We start from the raw sequence: 22,669 nt of genomic DNA, 5'->3' as shown, positions 1-22,669 counted from the left end.
TTTCTTCCCTTCAAAGTCACACCATGCATTCCTCTTCCAACTATGTCCCACAATATGTGCTTGGTTTAGGCATTTGTTATCGATTAGAAGTTGATTCCGGTTCGTTCCCATAGTATCAGTCACATAGCAGCCATTATGAGAAATTTCAATACTCGCCTTTGAGATATACACTAGATCATCTATCTAGGAATCTCTGAGTTCTGAACTATAATTAATAAATCACACATGTAAGCTTGAGATCAAAATAACGAGAAGCAGCTTACGTAAGAAATTTCCTATGCTTATACTTGTGAACTTGTTTTGATCTGAAAATGCATCGTAATCTGACCTTTATCTTAATCTTTTCTACGCACTTGAACTTTTTCACTAAGTCTGAGGCTATGTCTAACTCAGTCGCATATTGCATTGGAATGTTTAACTTTATCTTAAAAAATGGTTTGGTGAATGTTAATGGGATCATGAACAAAAGACAACGTGGCGGAGGGGGAGGGGGATTTCCGAGTATTTCCAGAAAAAATGACTACGTGGTTTATGCACATCCCCTGTGCATGGTTAATGCTTATAGTCTTTCAATGCCATATGCTACCCAGACAACCAGTAATCGTCTAATATGCTGCATAAGGTTGATAAAGTGGACGCCATATGCGTGCATGCCTCCATTTAAGCGCATGAAAAATGTACGCATATCGCCTCCACTTTAACATCTTATACGACATCTTATACGATCAATGGTTGACTGGGTAATACCATTCCTCAAATTATTGGCATATAGCATATGTGTTTTTATTCATTAGAGGGCAGCAAACCTATTCCTACAACCACTACCGATCACCAGTTACAGTAAACATTGTAAATTGCCCAAGCAACCAATAATTTCACTTTCGACAAATTTGATTTCGGAAAATTGAACATATTTCGCAAAGCAAAGTCCAATTATCCATCGGCTCACGTGACTCAATGCAATCGAGTTCACCGAGCTTTGCAAATCGATGATCCTTGAAAGACAAAAATCGATTACTCTGCACAACAGCACACACATGAGCAACGCAGCAACGCATGGTTGAACGAACGAAACAAAAACCGACTAATTTAGAGACTTTACGAGGGGGCCTGTAAACAAATCTCCTCGGCACGCTCTCAAGACATACCGCACCGCGCTGGTTGGTTGGTTGATCGATGATCGATTAGGTGGAACGAACGATGAGCGCTCACCGCACCGGTGTCTGTTGAACGTTGACCGTGATCATCATCAGCTGCTACCGCGGCCGCGCTCGCGTTGATGATCGCTTCTCGTCAATTTGCAGTGGCACTGGCATAGATACACCTTGCCAGTGGGGTACCTTACTGCCGTCCGTCCGACGAATGGAATTGCTTTGCGTCTGCTGGCTGGTAGACCACCTTCTCAAAGCAACATACTAATAGTTGTAAAGATACGCAGGCTAATTAGCGGGGTGGATGCACAAAAAAATGCGATCATATGCAATGTAGGTATACCCCTAATGAAGATTCTCTCGGTTGTTTTATTGCACGTATCGTGCTTTTAGAGGTATCGTAGTAGCAACGTGTGCTAGACCTAGCCAGCCGACAATGTTATCGATACGATTTGCATACACGTATCTACGTAGATTGCATGATGTTTTACCGGTTACTTAACACAGATATTCAAACGCCTTCGCCACCGGGAGCAATGACACCTTCTGCATTGATAGCTTTACTGTTTCGCTGCAAAGCGCGTTGTATACTAAACCAGCGTTTTTTTTCCTATTTTTCTATACAGGTCGCTTCGGTCGAGTGATTATCGTCGCCAAGGATGAGGACAAAAATCTGCTCCGGACGGAGGTTTGGGAAGAGCTTCGGTTGCTGGATGGGATCATCCAGAATGCCACCGTTCACTACGATGGCGATACGTTCACGTACCGGGAGGTTTGCGCCCGGTGGGAGAACGAGTGCTTCACCAACGACATCCTGAACCTGGATCAGATTATTGGGGAGGTAAGTTCGGGAGGTTTATTTTCATAGATATAATAAGTCGATGATCACAATTATCAACCTGCTGAAATATTTAACTTGGGTGCTACATGGTTGCTTTACTCCAGCGTCGAGCATATGGATAGTAGTGCACCATCTTCGTCTGTCAAGAGCGATGTCCGTCCTGTTTTCTCGAACGTTCTAATTAGAGTGTCCATTTCCCGGGCATTTTCCTTGTCCCGGGATTCGAAATAAAAATTGTAGCATATCCCGGTAAATCCCGGGATCCCGGGGCTTGTATGGAGTGTTCTATGAACACTTCCACAGTTATTATCTGAGAGCTTCCTCTGCAAATGACCATTTTGCATATGTGTATCGTGTGACAGGCACGAAGATACTTTATTGATACTGAATCTACTGATATTTTACCCATGAATTTTTCCTTCTTTTAAATATAGGCTGTTCTTTCTAGTATCATTGCTAAAATAGTTTTTGGGCGCTGAAACTGCTGAAATTCAATTCATAAATTTTTCCTTGTTTAAAACATAGGCTATTCTTTCTAGTTTCTTTGTTAACCTAGTTTTTGGCAAAAATTGTTGGAAAATGTAAAAAAAGGCTAACTTTCAATTCGTCCTGATGACCATTCGGCCTAATGACCCAGCATCGTTCGCGGAAGTATTTCACTAGAGATTCCTCCCGAAACTCCACCAGGATTTACCCACGAGTCCAGGGTTTTTTCCAGGGATTTCCTGGGATACAGAGAATCCTGTGGGGGTTTCTCTAGGAATTTCTCCAAAGACATGTCCAGTATGCGTCTAGGAATAGATTAATAGATTTTTTTCCAGGAGAATATCCAAGAATTTCTTTAAACATTTTGTCAGAGTTTCCTCTTGAGATCTATCCATAGATTTCTCTAAGGGTTCCATCAGTAATTCTTCTAGACATTTTCCAAGGTGTCTATGGATTTCTTCAAGGAATTATCCTGAAACTTGTCAACGAGTTCTTCGAGAAAGAATCTCCCGAAAATCCACCAGGGATGTAACGAGGAACAAGAAAAAGAAATAAAAATGTCATTTTGTTATTTTCTTATTTCTCTGTCCCAAGTAAGAAATGTTTATAGACGCCACCGTGTTGTAAATGGATGAAAATTTATGCTTCAAGTGGTGTCATAACTTTTTTTTTCATGAAATTCTGTGAGATCTCTCCAGGGAATCCTCCGGAAATTCCTCCGGAGATTGTACCGGGAATCATTCTCAGGTTTTTCTCCTAGGATTCTACCTGGAAACTGCAAGGATTTCTGCCTTCAGATAATGCTCTAAAGCCACGGTTCCCAACCTTGGCTCTCGCGACCCCCCAGTCTGTCGTCGCTGCGTTTTTCGTAAAACAATCGAAGCGTGCCTGCAAGCGGTTGGGGGGTCGCCAAACGAAGGTTGGGAAGCTATGCTCTAAAGCTTCCCTCCAGAAATAACTCCGAAAATTCATGCTAAAATCCAGATGTTGTTATTCAGGAATTCTTCCAGGGTTTTCCCAAAGATTTGTATAGGAATTCCATCAAAAGTTCCTTCGAAACATCGTTTGAAATCATCTAGGAATACATTCAGAGATTGCTGGATAAATTCTTGGAAAAATTTGAGAAAAAAAACTTTCTGGAGAAGTTCTCTGCAGGTTTTTTTAGGAATATGTCTAGCCAAATCAATTTCTGGAGAAAACAATTATAGAGAAATCGTTAAAAGATTTCTGGAGGAATCTCTGTAGAATTTCTGTAGGAATTTCTGAAGGAATACCAGATGAAAAATCTATGGAATTTCCAAAAAAATCTCTGGTAGATTTTTTGCAAATTTAGTGAACTCCCTGGAGGATCATAAATTCTGCCAGGTATTCAACCAAGAATTCCTTCAAGCTTTCTCCCACAGATTTCTGTAGAAATTTTACCAAGACTTCGTTTAGAACTTTCTAGGAGTTCATTCAAATTTGTGAAGAACTAGCTATGAGTTAAAATTAACTCAGATATTCCTTGATAAATGCTTGGAAAAATTTTGGAAAAAAATCTTTTCTGGTGGAGTTTTGTGGATGAATTATTGGATCAGTTCATGGAGGAATCTATGTAGCAGTTTCTCAAGGATTTACTCGAGTGAATAGCCATATGAATTTCTTGGGGATATTGTATGGCGGAATCTTTAAAGGACTTCTGCATGAATGTCTCACGCTATGTACAAAGGTAAGTATTATGAAAAGTGAATGTACCTCAAAATCTATTCGCTTGAACCATATTTTTGGACCTCTAGAGTCAGAAAATGTGTGATTTAAAATAATCCATCTTGGGTTTTTTTCCCATACATTTTTATATGGGACAAAATTGGCCTTAAAATGACTTTTTTCGGTATTTGTATGGAAAAATAGGAAAAAAATCAAAAATATCAAAAATCCCAAGATGAAATATTTTAAACCGCACAGATTCTGAAACTAGAGGTCCAAAACTACGATCCTAGGAAATAACATTTGAGGTACATTCGATTTTCATAATACTTCCTTTTGGACATAGCGTGTGTCTGAAGAATTTATGTACGAATCATCGAAGAACAACTCTCTAGAGGAATTTCTGGAACAATCTCTAGAGGAATTTTAAAAACACTGCACAAATATCCAAATAAATTCTACTCTTAGAGGCAGAGATGCCAGATATACAGATTGTTCTGTATTATACAGATTTTTGACCTTATATACAGATAAGATACAGAATACGGGAAAATACAGATTTTTCAAATGTGGTACAGATTTCTTCAGAAAGCATAAAATTTGAAGTTATTTTTAATAAATTTAATAAAAAAAACCTTTATAAATTACTGCTTACACTAAAGAATTTATAAAAAAAAATCATTTTCACACAAGTTTTAGAAAATTATATATCATTGAAAATTAAAAACAGTCAAGAAGTAGTACCTTTTTAGTTTCTAATGAAATCTAGGACTCTCGGTGTCTACTATACCGTCAAATACGGGGATACAAAAAAATCTGTATTGATTCAGTTTTTTGATAAAATAACCTTAGAGGACACTCTGGAGCAATTACTGCAAATTCACTTAGAGAATCTCATGAAGAAAGCTTTTTCTAATATCTTCCAAAGAAATCTTTAGAGCCATCTCTGGAGGAATTGTTGGATGAATCTTTTGGAGTAAATCTTGAAGTGAACTAATCTTTTGAAGAATGATGATTTTCTAAAAAAAAACCTAGGAGAAATCTCTGGAGTAATTCCTGGAAGAATTTTCGAAGTAATTTGCGGAAGAATTTACTGAGAGAAGTTTCTGGAAGAATTTCTGGATGAACCCCTAAGAGAAATACAGCAGGAATATCTTAACAAGTTTCTGGAATATTTCCTATGAAAATCTTTAACGCAACTCATAGTGGATGTTGTTGAGAAATCGCCGGTGAATTTTTGGAAGAATCTCAAAAGGAATTTTTGATGAATATTTGAAGGGATTCGAGGAGGAATTTAGAGTAATTTCTGAATATCGCAGGGATGGGAACACTCACTTTCAAAGAGCTACACTCACTTGATATTATCTCAGCTCAGAAGCAGGGTATCGATAAACAGTGTAACAGTGTATGGAGAATTTTTATCTTTCAGATTTATATTAAAGTTAACGAACAAGGTAAGGGTCGCTCACGCACATCAAAGTCATGAAAGAGCTTTCATAGCTCTGTCATAACGCTGATATGCTTATTCGACCTTTATTTTTTTTCCGAGAAAATAGCGAGTGAGTGTTCCCATTCTTGGTGGAAGTTTTAGAAGAATCTCAGAAAGAGTTTATCTTAAAAGAGATTCTTAAGGAATTTCTAAGGTATCTTTAAAAAAATGCAATGCAATGAAGTTATTGCTAATGGAATCTTAGGAGGAACTCCTGGAAGCATTCGTAATAAGGAGTACATTGAAATATTCCTTGAGGGATTTCTAAAGGGATATCGAAAAAAAAATCATGGACAAACATTTGGGGTAATTCCAAAGCAGTTTATCATGGAATTTAAAGATGAAACTCTGCAGTGAAGAAGTTGGGGTAAAATTCTTTAAAAAATACGCTGTATTAGTTACCTGAAGGATTCCTTTTTTGAATTCCTGGAGGACTTCATTGTAATTTCTCTGAAATACCTTGAAATTCTGAATGAATCTCTGGAAGACAGTGGAATTCGTGGGCGTTCGACTAGAGGCATCAGTCGTTTTGACGTGTTGTGAGTGCCACAAAGTGAACGTTCGGTTCCCGATCCAGTGTGAGAAAATTTTTCGCCGAATTAGTAGATAATCCTTTCACTGGTCCCCTGAATGTGAATGCACAACCAATTTGCACATACATACAATGAAGTTTATGACCGTGCTATACGTACCATTATGCGGGAAAGTTACATCGCATAAGATGCAGCAAAAGTGTCTTATGTCCAGGTAACACGAAGTCATATATGATGTTGAATAGGATGCTAAAGACAATTCTGAAAGACAAATCAATTCACACCGTCTTCAGCCAGAGGCTGCACAGACTGAACGCATTACTTACACTAGACAACGGACAACACACAGAACACCCAGTGGCCCAGTGATGAATTTTTCGTTTGACGAAAAGTTTCCACCGACTGGAGCGGGAATCGAACCCACACTCCGAGACTTACGATACGCCTAGACGACTGCCGCCGCTAACCGCACGGCCACGAAGCCCACCGAAGGCCATATGCGTACATGGTTCCATTTGACCGCGTGTGCAGTGTACGCATATCGCCTCCACTTCAGCATCCTATTCAACATCATATGCGATCGTGTGTTGGCTGGGTGCGTACAATAGTGGAGGAAACAACGGAGCGAGACTTTCCGCATAGTGTCCACTACACTTCCTGGCTAGCACCACTCATTGTAGATTAACCACGAAAACAAAAAGGATGATTTAGTAAGCACAATGATGGCTGTTCACTTTCTCGTAGCTTTTTGGCACTGTAGCTGTAGAAAAACAGCAGCTCTTTCATTGTTATCACATATTACATAAAGTTAGCATGAACGATTAATGCTTATGCGAGCTTTAATGTATACTTTAACGAGTTAATTTGTGCAGTTATGCGATTAAATTCATACATCTATGCCAGTTAAACTGTCATAATGATCTTGTACCGACTTTAAAAACCCTCTAAGCAGAATACGCTCTATTAATGAGTGTAATCAGTTTCGTACCTTTTAATTCCGCCCTATGTTGCTTATCCTTTGACAGATACGCGTATTTCGACTACCACTTGTAATCTTCCTCAGTGTCAGTTATCCACTGACTGACACTGAGGAAGATTACAAGTGGTAGTCGAAATACGCGTACCTGTCAAAGGATAAGCAACATAGGGCGGAATTTAAAGGTACGAAACTGATTACACTCATGTCATAATGAGACAAAAAACAAGTGAAGTCGTATTATCATCGCAGTAAATAATATTTTGTGAGAATATGTTATGTTCATTGCAATAAAACATAGGAATACCGTTAATTGCGGTGCAGTTCTACCTTACACAAGTTGATTTGTACTCTTATACGACTTTACTGGATACATCGCAATAAGTTCATAAAATAACATCATATGCGATGAAAATTGTCTTTTCGCCGTACATGTCTGCAATAGTAATTTAAAATAAGTAGTATTCTATACGATGTAATGCGTATATCTTTGTGCAATTCCTGTTTGTCTTTGAAGTGTTGTCTGTTGCCTAATATTAGTGATCGTTTATGCAACCTTTGGTGGCAGACAAAGTAGTGTATTTTATTTTAAGAAGCCTTGAGGAATTCTTGGGATGATTCCATGAAGAATCGTATTCCTGGCGTAACTTTTGGTAGAATCTTCGCAAGAAATTCACGGCGATCCTCGGAAGGAATACCTGAAATAATCTCTGAGACAATGCTCAGAAGAAGCGGAGAGAATTCTGATAATAATTACTAGGGATTTTTTTTAGGAAATCCAAAAGTGGAATCTCTGGAAGAACAGTCTCGATTAATCTGAAAATCATGGAGGATTCTCTACTAGAGTTCATGAAGAAATCACTGGAGAAATTACTTGGTGGTATGGGATAGCATCTATTGATAATGCCCAAAGAAATCTCTACAGGACAGTGAATAAAATTGTCAGACAAAAGAGGCACAAAACAAGCAACAAAGAAGACGCGGCGATTACTCTTTATCCCAACTGGTAACAGATAATGACATGATCTCGATTTTTTTTTGTTGCAGACAAAACGGAGCCTGATTAGTTGCGCACTTTTCAACTTGTGAATAATCAATTATTACCAAACCAAAATCGAAATTTTTGATGATACATCTTCAGCAGCGTTGCAGTGTTTACCGATTCGAAGTTACCGCTCGAAAATCACAATGCAAGCCTTAAAAATCTCTAAACTCGTGGTGTACGATCTTTGTCCTATTCTGTTCAAGTTGGGACAAACGTATGTCGCATTGGGTAGAATGTCGCAACAAATTCAGGTTGCGACATTGTCGTTATTGTTGCGAGATGGTTGAATTTTGATTCACTGCTACATGATGAATGGTAAAAGAACCTTTGGAAAAATATCTGAATAAACAACTTATGGACCAGTTTCTGGATCAACTTTTTGAGCATTTTTGGAGGAATTTCAGGAGAAATTCTCAGAGAAATCTCCGAAAGTATTATTGGAGATATCCGGTAGAATGTCATAGAGAGTTTGTTCTTGAAACTCCAACTCCATCCTTCTGTTTCCCAAAAAAATACCATCTTGTCCTTCGAATCGCCAACATGTTTCTATTGTTTCTAGAATCTTCAGGTGCTTTCAAAGAATCCAGTTTTTTAGTTCATTAGCCCCTCTCGGCATCTCTAGAAATCACCAGCTGCTACACATTCTTTAAGTGCCCTATTTCAAAACGCCAACAACTTTTCTAGACTAAACTTGTGATTCCAGAACCGTAAGGAAAAAATTTGACCTCAAAATTGCGTTCTTGAGATATTAAAAAAAATCCAATTTTAGTTTGATAATCGTCCTTTACTTTTATACCATAATCGATCTTCCATTCAACATACCATAAGTTTTGATATCTGTTTGCGCATTTCATGTCATGTGTATGACGGATACCTTGGTCAACCTTCAAGGCCTCTTGCAGAGATTCATTTATGAAATTCTTCGGGAATTACACCCTACAATTGTCTATGGAATCCTCCTACCATGTTTCAACTTGTAATTCCTCCATAGAATCCTGTAGGAATCTGTCCAACTCAGGATTCCTCATGAGATTCCTTCAATCATTATTCTACAGGTTCCTTCATTTCCTTCTCCCAAGCATTTCTCATGGGATTCCTTTAGGGATTTCTTCAAAAATGTCATCTGAGTTTCCATCAAGGATTGCTCGTGGAATACTATTGGACATTATATACCATGTTTCTTCATTCATTTCATTCAGGACTTTTCGGAATTTCTTTCGGCTGCTTTCCTGATTTCCATGGGAATCTTTTTGGGATTCTTTTCGGAATCCCTCCATTGATCTTTCCCGGGGTTTTCTTTTTGAGATGCTTTCATGCGTTCTTAACTTCGTCTAGGATTTTGTCATGGTCTTCTCTAGGGGATTTTTTATATCTGTTTGAAATTCCACCAAGATTCTTCCGTCGATTGCTCCCGGGATTCCTTCATAAATATTATTTGTCTTCTCTGCTTTCTCCCGCAATCGCTTTATGAATTTCTTCCAGGATTCTTCCACGATGTATTCCCAATACTGCATCAAGGATTCCCTCAGAACTTTTCCTGGGTTTTCTCCAAGAATTGCTTTTGGTATTTCTCCCGGACTTCTTGATTTCTTTCAAGCTTTCTTCAGGAATTCCTCCTGGGATTCCTTTAGAAATTCCTTACAAAACTTCGCATTGATACCTCCCGGGATTCCGTCATTTATTTATACCGGGTTTTTTTAGCGATTCCTCCAAAGATTTATTTGTGGATTCTTTAAAATAATCTTCCGAGAATTTCTTTTGGAATTTCTCTCTGGATTCTTTCTGATATTCCTTCATTAAATTCTCCCGGGAATCGGTTTACTTTTAGGTATTTCTTCCGATATTCTTGCATGCATGTGAAATAAGTAATAAGTTTTGTAATTCGTACCAAAAATTGCAAATGATTCTTCGAAGTAATTAAAGGGTAATTTTCTGGATTAATTTCTAAATAATCCATTTAATCAAAATATTGGGTATCACTAAATCATACTCAATAGTTTTATGCATTTGAAGTTAGGTACATTAAATTGCATACAACATTTGAAAGAAAAAATCTATTCATATTTTTCATTATTTTCCAAAATTTTCAAAACTTTATAATATTGTTCTAATTCTTTTCAATAACTCATTTACTTTCCAGGTGGAGGCAGGCGAACTGAACCTGACCTTCCCGGTCATGTTCAACCCGGTGACGTGGGACGCGCACGTCTTTCCGGTGTTCTTCGGCGGGACGCAAGTTTCGGAGGACAACCTGATCATTTCGGTTCCGTCGCTGCAGCTGGTGTATTTCGTGACGGCTGACTCCAAGCGGCAGGACGCGCGTGGTGCCGCTTGGGAGGAGGCCTTCCTCGACGCGGTCGGTTACGCGGAAGATAACGGTGTGTTCCAGCACATCTCGGTCGCTCGGTTCGCGTCGCGTACGCTCGATCACGAACTGGAAAAGAACACCCGAACGGTCGTGCCGTACTTTAGTTCGACCTTCATCCTGATGGCGGTTTTCAGGTGAGTGTGTTGGGGAAAAGCCTTTAAATCAAGGCTAATTGTCGAATCACGACGACAAAAGGTTCCCCGGCGTGGCGGCGGTTTCTCACCTGGTCGGACGTTGAGGTCTTTCTTTGGCCGGGCACTAATAAATCAAATTAGAAACCGATGAAACTGCACATCACCGCCGTCAATTACCTCTAGTCGTGATGGTTCTACAATAGAGGGAAAGATACATTAGGCGCATTAGCATTTGAAGTTCATATTTTGAATCGAATCATCACGACTTGACTTGACGCCTTTCTTCTTTCTTTTTCGTTTTTCAAACCGGCAGTGTTGTGACGTGTATGATGGGTGACGTGGTTCGGTCGAAGCCGTGGCTCGGGCTGATGGGTAATGTGTCGGCGGTGATGGCGACGATGGCCGCTTTCGGGCTGGCCATGTACCTGGACATCGAGTTCATCGGCATCAATTTGGCGGCACCGTTTCTAATGATCGGTAAGTTGGGGAAGGTGATAAGATTTACTTGGGTATTTTTTCGTGATTGGAACAAGAATTGAATAACGTTCAGATACTCTCAGGGAATATGTGAATGGTAGTATGTAAGGTAGTATCACATTTCTCGGATGTCCTGGAATATACGATATTCGAGAAAATCTTTTTACGAATGCAATTTCACGGAAAAAGAGGGAATATTTTCTTTTTTTTTTTTGTAATCGAAATAAAATATACAAGTGATGCAAAAGACGGCAATAAAACGATAAAAATATGAAAAAAATAAACAAAACAAGACTAGAGGACAACCATATGACTTGACTTTGAAAAACTCAAGGAGAATGAAATAGTCCCATGGAAATTTATAAAACTTCAGAAAACTCAGAACGGTGCAGAAGATTTCAGAAATACTTAGATGTTACAGAAAGGCTGAGGAGTGCTGAAAATGTTTCAGAAATCGTCAGAGAGACTGACAAAGGCTTAAAAATGCCAAGAAAGACTCAGAAAGACTTGAGGAGACTCGGAAACACTAAAAAAATCAAAACACAGATAGGTTTAGGAAGAAAAAAAATGTTAAGAAAAAACTAATAATGCTTACGAAAAGTGCTAAAAACGACTCAGTAAAACGTTTCAGATAATTTAAAAATATCAAAAATACTCAGGCTGTTTCGAAAAGACTCAAAAAACTTAGACAGGCACAGAATGCCTCAGAAAGATTTAGAAATGTTAGAAATTCTTAGAAAGACTCATAGAGATTCAGAAAAACTCAAAACGGAACAAAGGACTTGGAAAGACTCAAACTGGCTTAGAAATACTCAGAATGACTCATATAGCTCAGTAAGACTCATGAAGACTAAAAACGACTTATGAATACTCAAAAATACTCAGAATATTCAGAAATAGTCAGAGAAACTCAGAGAAACTTAAAAAGATTAATACAAACTCAGAAAGCCTCATAACGACTCAAAAAATCTCAAAATTCAAAAGACTAAAAGAAATTCAGAATAACTTATAAACATTTAGAAATCTTTAGGAATACTCAGAAATTTTCGGAAATACTAAACAACTGAAAAAGACTCAAAAGAACTTAGATAAACTCAAGAACAACTCGGAAATAGTTAAAATAAATACTCGAAAAGTATCAGATACTAACAGATTTGCTCAAAAAGACTTAAAATCCACACAAAGAAACAGCCAACTTTATAAAGTTCAGGAAGATTCAAAATAGACCAGATATTCTCAGAAAGGCTCAGAAGAATTTAGAACTGTTAAAAAAAATTTGGTAAACTAAAAAAAATAGATAGTCGTAAAAAAATAGATAGGATCAGAAAAACTCAGAAAAGACCAAAAAAGACTCAAAAAAACTAAAAAGGCTGAGGAGGACTCAGAAAAACTCAAAAACAGTCTGAAAAAAACACAAAAAGGCTCAGAAACAAAATAGAGAGGCTCAAAAAGACTTGAAAAGACTCAGAAAATTGAAAAAAGGTTCAGAAAAATTTAGAAGTGCTTCGTTACACTCAAAACGACTAAAATAGACAATGCAAGAGAAAAGCAGAAAGACTCAGAAAGGCCGAAAACGACTCAGAATGACTTAGAAAGATCCAGAATGGCTCAGAAATACTTAGTAAGACTCTAGAAGAGTCCAAAAGACTCAGAACAATTTAGTAAGGCTTGGAAAAACTTCAAAAGACTCAGAAAGTTTTTTTTATTCTTTTCATTTAAATGATTTTAACGTTTACGACTCAGAACGACTCAAAATGACTTAGACAACTCAGAAAGGCTCAGAAAGACTGAGAAAAACCCATACATATTCAGAAAATGCTCAGAAAATGAATCAAATGGAAAATTCAGGATCAGGAAAATCAAAGAAGACGCAGAAGAACTGTAAAAAATACAAAAGACTCAAAATAAATTAAAATGCTCAGGAAAAATTAAAACGGCTCACAAAAAACAATCCAGAAAGGCTCAGAAAAAAAACTTAAAAAAACTGAAAGAGACTCAAAAAGAAGTAAATGACTCAGTAAAATTTAGAACGATCCAGAAAGACTCAAAGAGACTCAACAAAAACATAATAAGGCTGGAAAATATTCAGAAGAACTGGGGAAAAAACAGGTTGAGGTTTGGAATAACGTTTAGAAAGACTCAGAGTATTTCTTGGTCTTGTTTTTCAGTTCAGTCTTTCTGAGCTTTTATGATTTTTGTGCTTCTCATTTAGAAGCAGAAAATTTCCGAAACGCTAAAAAAACTCAAAGACACAGAAGAACATATGAAAACCTAGAAATCTCAAAATGGCTTTGAAAGACTGAGAAAGATTTATAATGGCTCAAAAAGACTGAAGAAGCTCATAAAACTCTAGAATTCTCAGATAGACCCAGAATAACAGAGAAAGGCTGAGAAGTTTCAGAAAGGCTCTCAGAAATATTAAGAAATACTGAGTAAGACTCAAAATGTAAGGCTCTGAGTAAGTCTCAGAAAGTCTTGGTAAGGCTCAAAAAAGTTCAAAAGAGCGAAGAAATACTCAGGCTTACTGAATACGACTAGGACCGAGTCAAATAGACCCAAAACAATTCAGAAAGACCCAGAAATCTTAAAAAGACGCGGAAAGACTGAAAAAAAACAGAGAGACTCAAAACTACTTGACAAAACGCAGAAAGATTTAGCAAGGTACCCATAAATTCTAAATAAAATTCTAAAAGACTCATTAGATTCAGAAAGAGTTCAGAAAAATTGACACGGAATGAGAAAACACCAAAATAGCATAGAAAGGCTAAAAAAGATTCAAAAATACTGAAAAAGACTCAAAAGGACTCAGAATGACTCAGTAAAGTTCAGGAAAATCCAGAATACGCGAAGAGGATTAAGACTTAAGAAACTGTGAAGTATTCGGAAAGAATGTGAAAGGCTTAGTAATCTTTCTTGGCGGTCCATATTTTTTTTCTTGACCTCTCTAAGTTTTCTTGAATCTTTTAGATTCTCATACAGACTCAGAAAAACTCTCAAACGCTTAGGAAAAAAACTCAGAAAGACACAGAAAATCGTGTAAAAACTTAGAAATCTCAGAAAGGCTAAGAAAGACTGCTTAAGACTCAGGAACACTCAAAAAAAGATTGAGGAAAGACTCAAAAAAACTGAAACATATATTCAGAGAGGCTACACTGAGGATACTGCAACTCCGAAAATCATACGAATCAACTATGATTTTTTGTTACAAGAATTTCTTGCGAAAATCATAGTTACGAACTATGATTTTAGTTTCAAAGCGCCAACTATTATTGTCATACTGTTACTGTATAAACTTCATAACACTCACGTATGAAAATTATACCAATAACGTATAAAAATTGAAACTATGTCTTATACCTATCATACATATTTTTATGAAATATGTTGCATATATTTAAAAAAATCGCAACCTGGAATCGAACCAAGAACGTCAAGGTTGGCGAGCGCGTGCTTTACTCATACGTCTAAAGACGCTTCGGAAGTTTATGTGGTTAGAAGCCAATAAAAGGTTAGTTGTGTTTCAGCAATGGTGTTTCATAACACATCTTATGATTTTCATACGAAGCTTTTTATGAGATTTTTCATACGATAAGTCTTATGGATTTCACTTTTCAATGTATGAAAAGCATACGAGAACTATGAAATGATGAAAAAAATAAAAATAACTGATTCATAAGATGTAAACTATGAAAAACATACGAACAGTATCCTCAGTGTAGGAAAGACTCAGAAAGAAAGATTTTGAGTCTTTCTGACTTGTTCAAATCGCATTGAGTTTAACTGAGCATCTCTCTCTCGATATCTTTGAATGTTTTTCAGTCTTATTGACTTTCTTTGAGTCTCTGGATTTTCATGAAAGACATTTAATGAGTCATCCGAGTCTTCTTGAATCTCTTCCAGTCTTTCTGATTTATTTAGTCTTTTTTCAGTCTTGATAAGCATTCCTTAGTCTTTCTCAGTAAGTCTGAGTCTTTTTAAGATTTTTTTCCTGAGCCTTTCTGAATTATTGAGTTTAGTTGCGATTCTTTGAGTTTTGCTTAGCATTTCTAAACCTTTTCGCTTATTTCTGAGCAATTGAATTGTCTATTTGAGTCGTTTAATAACTATTTCTGACCCTTTCTGAGTTTTTCTGGGTCTTTCTAAGTCTTACTTAGCCTTTATGTGTTTCCTTAGTCATTTACAGTCCTTCTGAGTCACGAAATAAAAAGCATTATGAGTTTCTTGAAGTTTTACTGAGCCTTTTTCGATGGTTCTGAGTCAGTTGCTCTGTTTTAGAGTCCAACTTGTCTTTCTGAGCCATTTTGGATCTTTCTGAGTCCTTTTCAGCCTTTCTGAATTTTCTGCTTATTTTTAAGACAGATATTTTTACTAAGCCCTTTTGAATTGTTTTGAGGCTATTTGAGTCTTTTAAAGTTTAATTAACCTTCATCCAGCCAACGTACATTTTCCACCTTCGGAAAAGCACAAAATGGTCATAACTTTTTTGTTTTTCTATGGGTTTTGATGAAATTTTCACAACTTCCCGAAAAACTCTTCTAGTTTATGATGCCGGGGACATGGGTACCTGGTCCACACGGTTCCGGAGTTATTCCGGATTGTCTTGGGGTACCAAAATTGGCCACATACTTTGCGCAACGTATATCTCAAGATCCCGATGAGATAGAAGTATAGTGTCTTCGGCGAATTTGTTCAGCAGGTTAAGAACTAACAGGCAACGGCGACTTTGGTTCGCAATTCAGCCGCTAGGCGGCGCCAGTGTCAAAAATGTTCCAACCCTCATATCTCAGAAACCTGATAAGATAGAATGATGCTGTCTTCGGCAAAATTCTTCAGCAAGCTCAGAACTATCTGATAGTATGGTCTTTGGTTTGGAATTTATCCGCTAGGTGGCGCATTGTGGCTGAAAAATTCCAACACGTATATCTCGATACTCCGATGAGGTACAAGCATGCTGTTTTCAGCCAAGTTGTTCAGCAGAGTAAGAACTATCTGGTAATGGCGTCTTTGGTTCGAGAATCGTCCGCTAGGTGGCGCCAGGGTCAAAAATCTTCAAACTTCTATATCTCAGAATCCTGATAAGATAGAATGATGCCGTCTTCAACAAAGTTCTTCAACAAACTAAACACTGTCCGATGGTTGAGTGTTTGATTCGTGATTTATTCGTTAGGCACCTTGGCACCTTGTGTATAATATTTAAACAGGTGTATCTCGTTACTGTAATAAGCTAAAAGCATGGCGTTTTCTGTGAAATTGTTCGGCAGGTTGAGATCTATCCGGCAATGGCGACGCTAATGACACTAGCAATCAAAACATACAAAAAATTTTATCTCAAAAATCGGAAAACGTCCAGAAAATTGTTCTAAAAGTTAAGAGGAAGTAAGACGTATCTGGTTCTGATATTATTCGATAGGTTCCGTCAAGTATTGAGAAAATATTTGTATGAACACCCTAATGAACAAGAAGTATACCATTTTCAGCATAGTTGTTCAGCAAGCTAAGAGCCATTTGGCAGGATAGTAACGGTCGAGTACGGTGGTACAAGAGGCAATACTTCAACACCGTCTTTGACCTCCTGCAGACAAATTTTGTCGCCCTACAATATTGCTTTTTTTTGCTCCTTTTTTTCTTCCGGGAATGTCTCCAGGAATTTCTACAGGAACTCTTCCTGGAATTTTTCCAGGAATTTCTCTGGGAATTCCAGCGGGAATTTATCCATGAATTTCACAGGGAACTCCTCAAGAACTTCCTCCAAGAATTTAGTCAGGAAATCTTCCGGGAATTCTTCTAGGACATCCTCCAGAAGTTCCTCCCGGAAATCCTCTAGGAAATCCTCCAGGAATTTCTCCGGAAATTTCCCCAGGATTTCATCTAGCACTCCCATCAGGAACTCCTTCAGGAATTCCTTCGGCAATTTCTGAAGGAATTCTTCTGGGATTTTTTCCAGGAATTCCTCCGGACTTTCTTTCCGAGATTTTCTCCAGAAATTTTACTTAGAATTTTCCCAGGAATTTGACCATGATTGCCTCCGAGAATTTCTCCATGAGCTATTCCGGGAATTTCTTCAGGAATTCTTCCGGGATGTTCTATAGGAATTTCTCCAAGAATTTCTCTAGGAATTTCTCCGAGAATTTTTCCAGGAGTTTCTCCATGAATATATCCAGAATTTTCTTAGGAAAACTGTCGGTTTTTTTTTTATCAAGAAAATCCTCTCAGAATTTCTGCCAGGAATCTCTTCAGGAAGTCTTCCGGGATTTTTTTTTTCTCGCAAAACACCCGAGAATTTCTCCCGGAATTCCTCTAGGACTTCCTTTACGAATATGTACCTCCGGGAAAGTCTCATGTAATTCTTCTGGGAATTTCTCCAGGAATTCCTCCGAGAATGTCTCCGGGAGTTTCTCCAGGAAATCCTCCAAGAATTGTTTTGGGAATTTCTACTGGAAATCTTCCAGAAAATCCTCCAGGAAGTCTTTCAGGAATTCTTCCGGGGACTCTTCTGAAATTCCTCCGGAAATTTTTAAAGGAAATCTTCGGGATAGTCTCAGGAAATCCTCTGTGAATTTCACCAAACATTCCTCTGAGAATCCCTCTAGGATTTCCTCCAGGAATTCCTCAGGAAAATTCTCTAGGAATTCCTCCGGTAATTGGAAAATTCTTCAGGGAATCCTCCTTCTTGGAAGGCTCCCCGAAGGAAATTCCAGGATGAATCTCTGGAGGAATCCCCGGGAGAATTCCTGGAGAAATACCCGAAAGAATTCCTGGAAATAATCCCGGAAAAAGTTCTGGAGAAATAACTGAAGAAATCACCGGAGGAATTGCTGATGAGAGTCTTAGAAGAATTCCTGGAAAAGTTCCTGGAGGGAATCGTAAAGAATTTCCTTGTGGAATTCCAGGAAAAAAATGGAAGGATTTCCTGGAGAAATTCCAAACGGAATTTCTGGAGAAATTCCAAACGGAATTTCTGGGGAAATTCCAGGGAGAATTTCCTGAGACATTCCTGGAGAAATTCCCGGCGGAATTTCTGGAGAAAACAAAGGAGGAATTCCTAGAGAAATTCCCAGAGGAATTCCTGGAGAAAATCTCAGAGGGTTTTCTGAAAAAAAGTCACGGAAGACTTCCTGGAGAAATTCCGAGTGGATTTTTTCGAAAAAAAAACCGGAAGTTTTCCCGGAAGAATTTTCGGAGGAATTTCTGGAGGAATTCCTGGAAGAATTTCTGGAGGATTTCCCGGACAATTTCTTGAAGAAATTTCCGAAGCAATTCATGGCGGATTTCCTGAAGAAATTCCCGAAGGAATTCCCAGGAAACATTCCCGGAGGAACTCCTAGAAAAAATCCCAGAGCAATTCATAGAGTAATTCCCGGAGGAACTCATGGAGGTATTCCTGGGAAAATTCTCTGAGGAAATCCGGAGGAATTCCCGGAGAACTCCTGGAGAAATTCCCAGAAGAATTCCTGGGGAAATTACCAAAGAAATTCCGCAGGAGTTATGGAAGAATTCCCGGTGATATTTCTAGAGAAATTCTCGAAGAAATTCCTGGAAAAATTCCCGGAAGAGTTTCTGTAGAAATTTCCGGATACATTCCCGGAAAAGAAAACGGAGCAATATTGTGGGGTGACAAAATTTGTCTGCAGGGGCTAAAAGACGGTGTACCGAATAACCTAGCGAATAAATCACAAATCAAAGACTCAACTATCGGACAGTTTTTAGCTTGCTGAAGAACTTTGTTGAAGACGGCATCATTCTATCTTATCAGGACTCTGAGATATAGAAGTTTAAAGATTTTTTACCCTGGCGCCACCTAGCGGACGATTCTCGAACCTAAGACGCCATTACCAGATAGTTCTTACTCTGCTGAACAACTTGGCTGAAAACAGCATGCTTGTACCTCATCAGAGTATCGAGATATACGTGTTGGAATTTTTCAGACACAATGCGCCACCTAGCGGATGAATTCCAAACCAAAGACCATACTATCAGATAGTTCTGAGCTTGCTGAAGAATTTTGCCGAAGACAGCATCATTCTATCTTATCAGGTTTCTGAGATATGAGGGTTGGAACATTTTTGACACTGGCGCCGCCTAGCGGCTGAATTGCGAACCAAAGTCGCCGTTGCCTGTTAGTTCTTAACCTGCTGAACAAATTCGCCGAAGACACTATACTTCTATCTCATCGGGATCTTGAGATATACGTTGCGCAAAGTATGTGGCCAATTTTGGTACCCCAAGACAATCCGGAATAACTCCGGAACCGTGTGGACCAGGTACCCATGTCCCCGGCATTATAAACTAGAAGAGTTTTTCGGGAAGTTGTGAAAATTTCATCAAAATCCATCGAAAAACAAAAAAGTTATGACCATTTTTGTGCTTTTCCGAAGGTGGAAAATGTACGTTGGCTGGATGAAGGTTAAGCATTTCTAAATATATCTGAACCTCCCGGAATCTTCCTGAGTCTTTTAATATCTTTTTGAGTATCTTTTTTATCCTTTCTATGTCTTTCAGATTTTTTTTAGGTTTTTCTGAGATTTCCTTTTCCTTTCTGAAGCTTTCTGAGCTTTCTTGAGGTTTCTAAGTTTTTCTTAGTTTTCTATGACATTCTGTGTCTTACTAAGTTTATTTTTTCAGAGTCTTTCGGAGCTAACAAGAATCATAAAAACTAAAAAAAGGCTCTGAGTTATTTCTGTGTTACTCAAGTCGCTCTGAGTCTTACTGAACCTTATTTAGTCTTTTTGACTATTTATCAGTATTGAGTCTTTAAGAGTCTCTTTATGCTTCTGAATCTTACTGAGTTTAACTGAGTCATTCTGAGTCCTTTAGAGATTCTGCAGTCTTTCTGAGTCTTTACAAGTTTTTTCATGGTATATTTTTGTTTTTTGAGCCTTTCTGAGTTGTTCAAGTCGTTTTGAGTTTTACTAAGCCTCTCTGAATGTTTTTTATCCTTGTGGAGTATTTTTTTTGTTTTTTTAAGCCTCCTGGTCTTCCTAAATTTCACTGAAGTCATTCTGAGTCCTTTTGAGTATTTTTCAGTATTTCGGGGTTCTTCTTCTTCTTCATCTACTTCTTCTTCTTCTTCCGCTTCTTCTTATTATTCATCTTCTTCTTCTTCTTCTTCTTCTTCTTCTTTTTTTTTTCTCTTCTTGTTCTTCATCTACTTTTTCTTCATGGCTCGACGTTCGCATTGCAACTTTACCTGCCTCTCTTCAAGTTAGTGTTAGGCCGATTTCTTCACCCTGCAGGGCCCTGGCTTAAACGTTAAACTAGGTTTAACCATATGGGTAAGCCTGGCTTACCGGTTAAGCCGAGGTGAAGAAATCGACCCTTAGAGCACTTCCACAGTTATTAATTGAAGGGCTTTCTTTGCCTCCCATTGCATGAATTTGTACATTGTGTGGCAAGTACAATGATACATTATACCAGGGAGTCGAGAAAATTTTCTCGACTGGAACGGAAATCGAACCTGCCGTCTCTGGATTGGCGAGCTATAGTCGTAATCACTAGACTAACTAGAGACCTGGGCCTGAGTATTTTTTAATCTATATTAGTCTTTCTATGCCGTTCTAAGTCCTTTTTAGTCATTCTTGGTATGTCTGAGCCTTTTTGAGGCTTTTCTAAACCTAATTGTTCTGTTTCTAGCTAAACCGTGTTGAGTTTTACCTAGCATTTCTGGGTATTTATGAACTTTTTTTTCAATAATGTTAAGTTTATCTGTTTTTGTTAGCGTTTATGTCTATTTTTTTTTTTTAGTTTTTCCTTCCAGAACTATTCTGAGTCAACATAAGTCATTTTGAATGTTACTTAGGTTGTCTGAGCCTTTATTAATCTTTCTGAGTGTTTTCGAGTATTTTCGATTCTTTCTTAGCTTTTCTGGGTCTTTCTCAGTTTTTAAGCCTTTATATTTATTAATTTAGGCAAACATAACGTAAATTACAGTTTCACTTCTAACTACACTCTTTTATATCTCAAAGAATTAAAATAGTTCTTCGTTCAGGAATACTCTGAGAGACTCAAATAGACTCCCGAACAATTCAGTAAGAGTCAGAGAAACTTAAAAAGACTCGGGACGACCCAAAAATAAAGAAAAACTTAGAAAACCCTAAGAAAACTTTTAAAGATACATAAAGGAATGTAAATAGAATTAGAAAGCAGGTAGACACATGAAGACATGAAAGAAAAAGACGAGAATGCTAGAAGATAAAAGGATGCAAAGTGTAAGACAAGAACTCGACAAAATTATGAACGGTAGAAAGACAAAAATTACGAAAATATGACTAGGTGATGACAGGTAGAGGAAAAGACGAGAAGAAAACTATTCCTGGATGATTATAAAAAAAGTGGCGTTTATAAGATTTCATATAGAAGAAACTACCTATTCTCGGCTGTTTTGTTCTCTTCGTCTAAGGGGGTTTTTTGCAACCTATTGAACTCAGAGTTGGTCTCAAATCCTTCCCAACTAAGCTGAATTATATAGCCAAGTTTCAGGCAATTTGGCCGACAAAAACCCCCCATGACGAAGAGAACAAACCTGCCGATAATACCCATTGTCACCCTACCGTGTTATCAAAAAATATTTCAAGTATGTGTCCTATAAGCTCAGCTTTAACATGCACTTAAACCACAATACGTTCCACTGAATATGCATCATTGCCTCTGTCAGTCAGCTCACGTGACTCATTCAGGGGAAAGTCATTGTCACCCAACCGCACGACGAAAACAATTGAATACCTACCTTCGCGGTCATCAGACTTTAGAGACACAGCTTCCCATCCCAGAAGATATCAATCTTCACACGCCGCCGATCTAGCTGCAGAGATGTTGTACCTACATGCAGTCAGTCAGTCAGTGTCGTGTCATCGTTATCGCTTCGAGATACACCTTTGTTGCTACTGATACCCATGATAATCCATGGATCAAGAACAATGCCTTTGCGTGTGCCGTGCCGTCAACCGTCCACCACACCACAAATCATAGCCTAGTGCGACACGTCGACCCGTGAAACAATGCGTGCCACCACGACGACGACGGTCGGTCGTCGGCGTGACAGCAATCAATGCAGTGGATGGTGTCATGTCGTGTATGATGACGATCAACACCCCCGCCTCATCGCACGCAACGACCAACGACACCGACGAATCTGACGGTCGATTGGGCAAATCGTTCCGCATGTGCATAAAAGGTGCGCTACTGTTGCTGCGCGCCAGCTCGAACTGGACAGAACCGAGTGTCCAAAGGTGGATGGAGGTGGACGGCGGTCATGTCTCTCGGCAATCGGCACTGCTGCATTGATTGGTATGCAGGTCTGGTACCCGAATGCTCACGGATAAAGCGCGCAGTTTCTGAGCTGGCCAAGTCGGTCATCCCCACGGTGGTGGTGGTGTGACGGTGGCATCCGCCTTCTTCAGTCCATGGAGGACTGTTTTATTTGGTCGACGTGCTCTGCCGTGGTGGAATCGTTCGTTAACTTTGTCAAGGTCTTCGTATTGTTTGTT

At 38.4% G+C, this 22,669-nt stretch overlaps 1 protein-coding gene across 2 annotated transcripts in view; it reads left to right on the top strand.

Annotated features, from left to right (window-relative positions):
- Positions 1-22,669, top strand: part of LOC109428893 (patched domain-containing protein 3) — a 318,076-nt gene that overhangs the window by 205,738 nt on the left and 89,669 nt on the right. For both annotated transcript variants that reach the window (XM_062855392.1, XM_062855391.1), the window contains exons 4-6: positions 1,778-1,992; positions 10,348-10,709; positions 11,023-11,186. In XM_062855392.1, coding sequence (XP_062711376.1) covers positions 1,778-1,992; positions 10,348-10,709; positions 11,023-11,186 — 741 coding nt within the window. The remainder of the gene's footprint in view (positions 1-1,777; positions 1,993-10,347; positions 10,710-11,022; positions 11,187-22,669) is intronic.

This window comes from Aedes albopictus, chromosome 3 (assembly GCF_035046485.1).
Source record: "Aedes albopictus strain Foshan chromosome 3, AalbF5, whole genome shotgun sequence".
Classification (NCBI taxonomy): Eukaryota; Metazoa; Arthropoda; class Insecta; order Diptera; family Culicidae; genus Aedes; species Aedes albopictus.
Note: the sequence above shows the minus strand (reverse complement) of the source record. Positions and strands in the feature narration are given on the sequence as shown.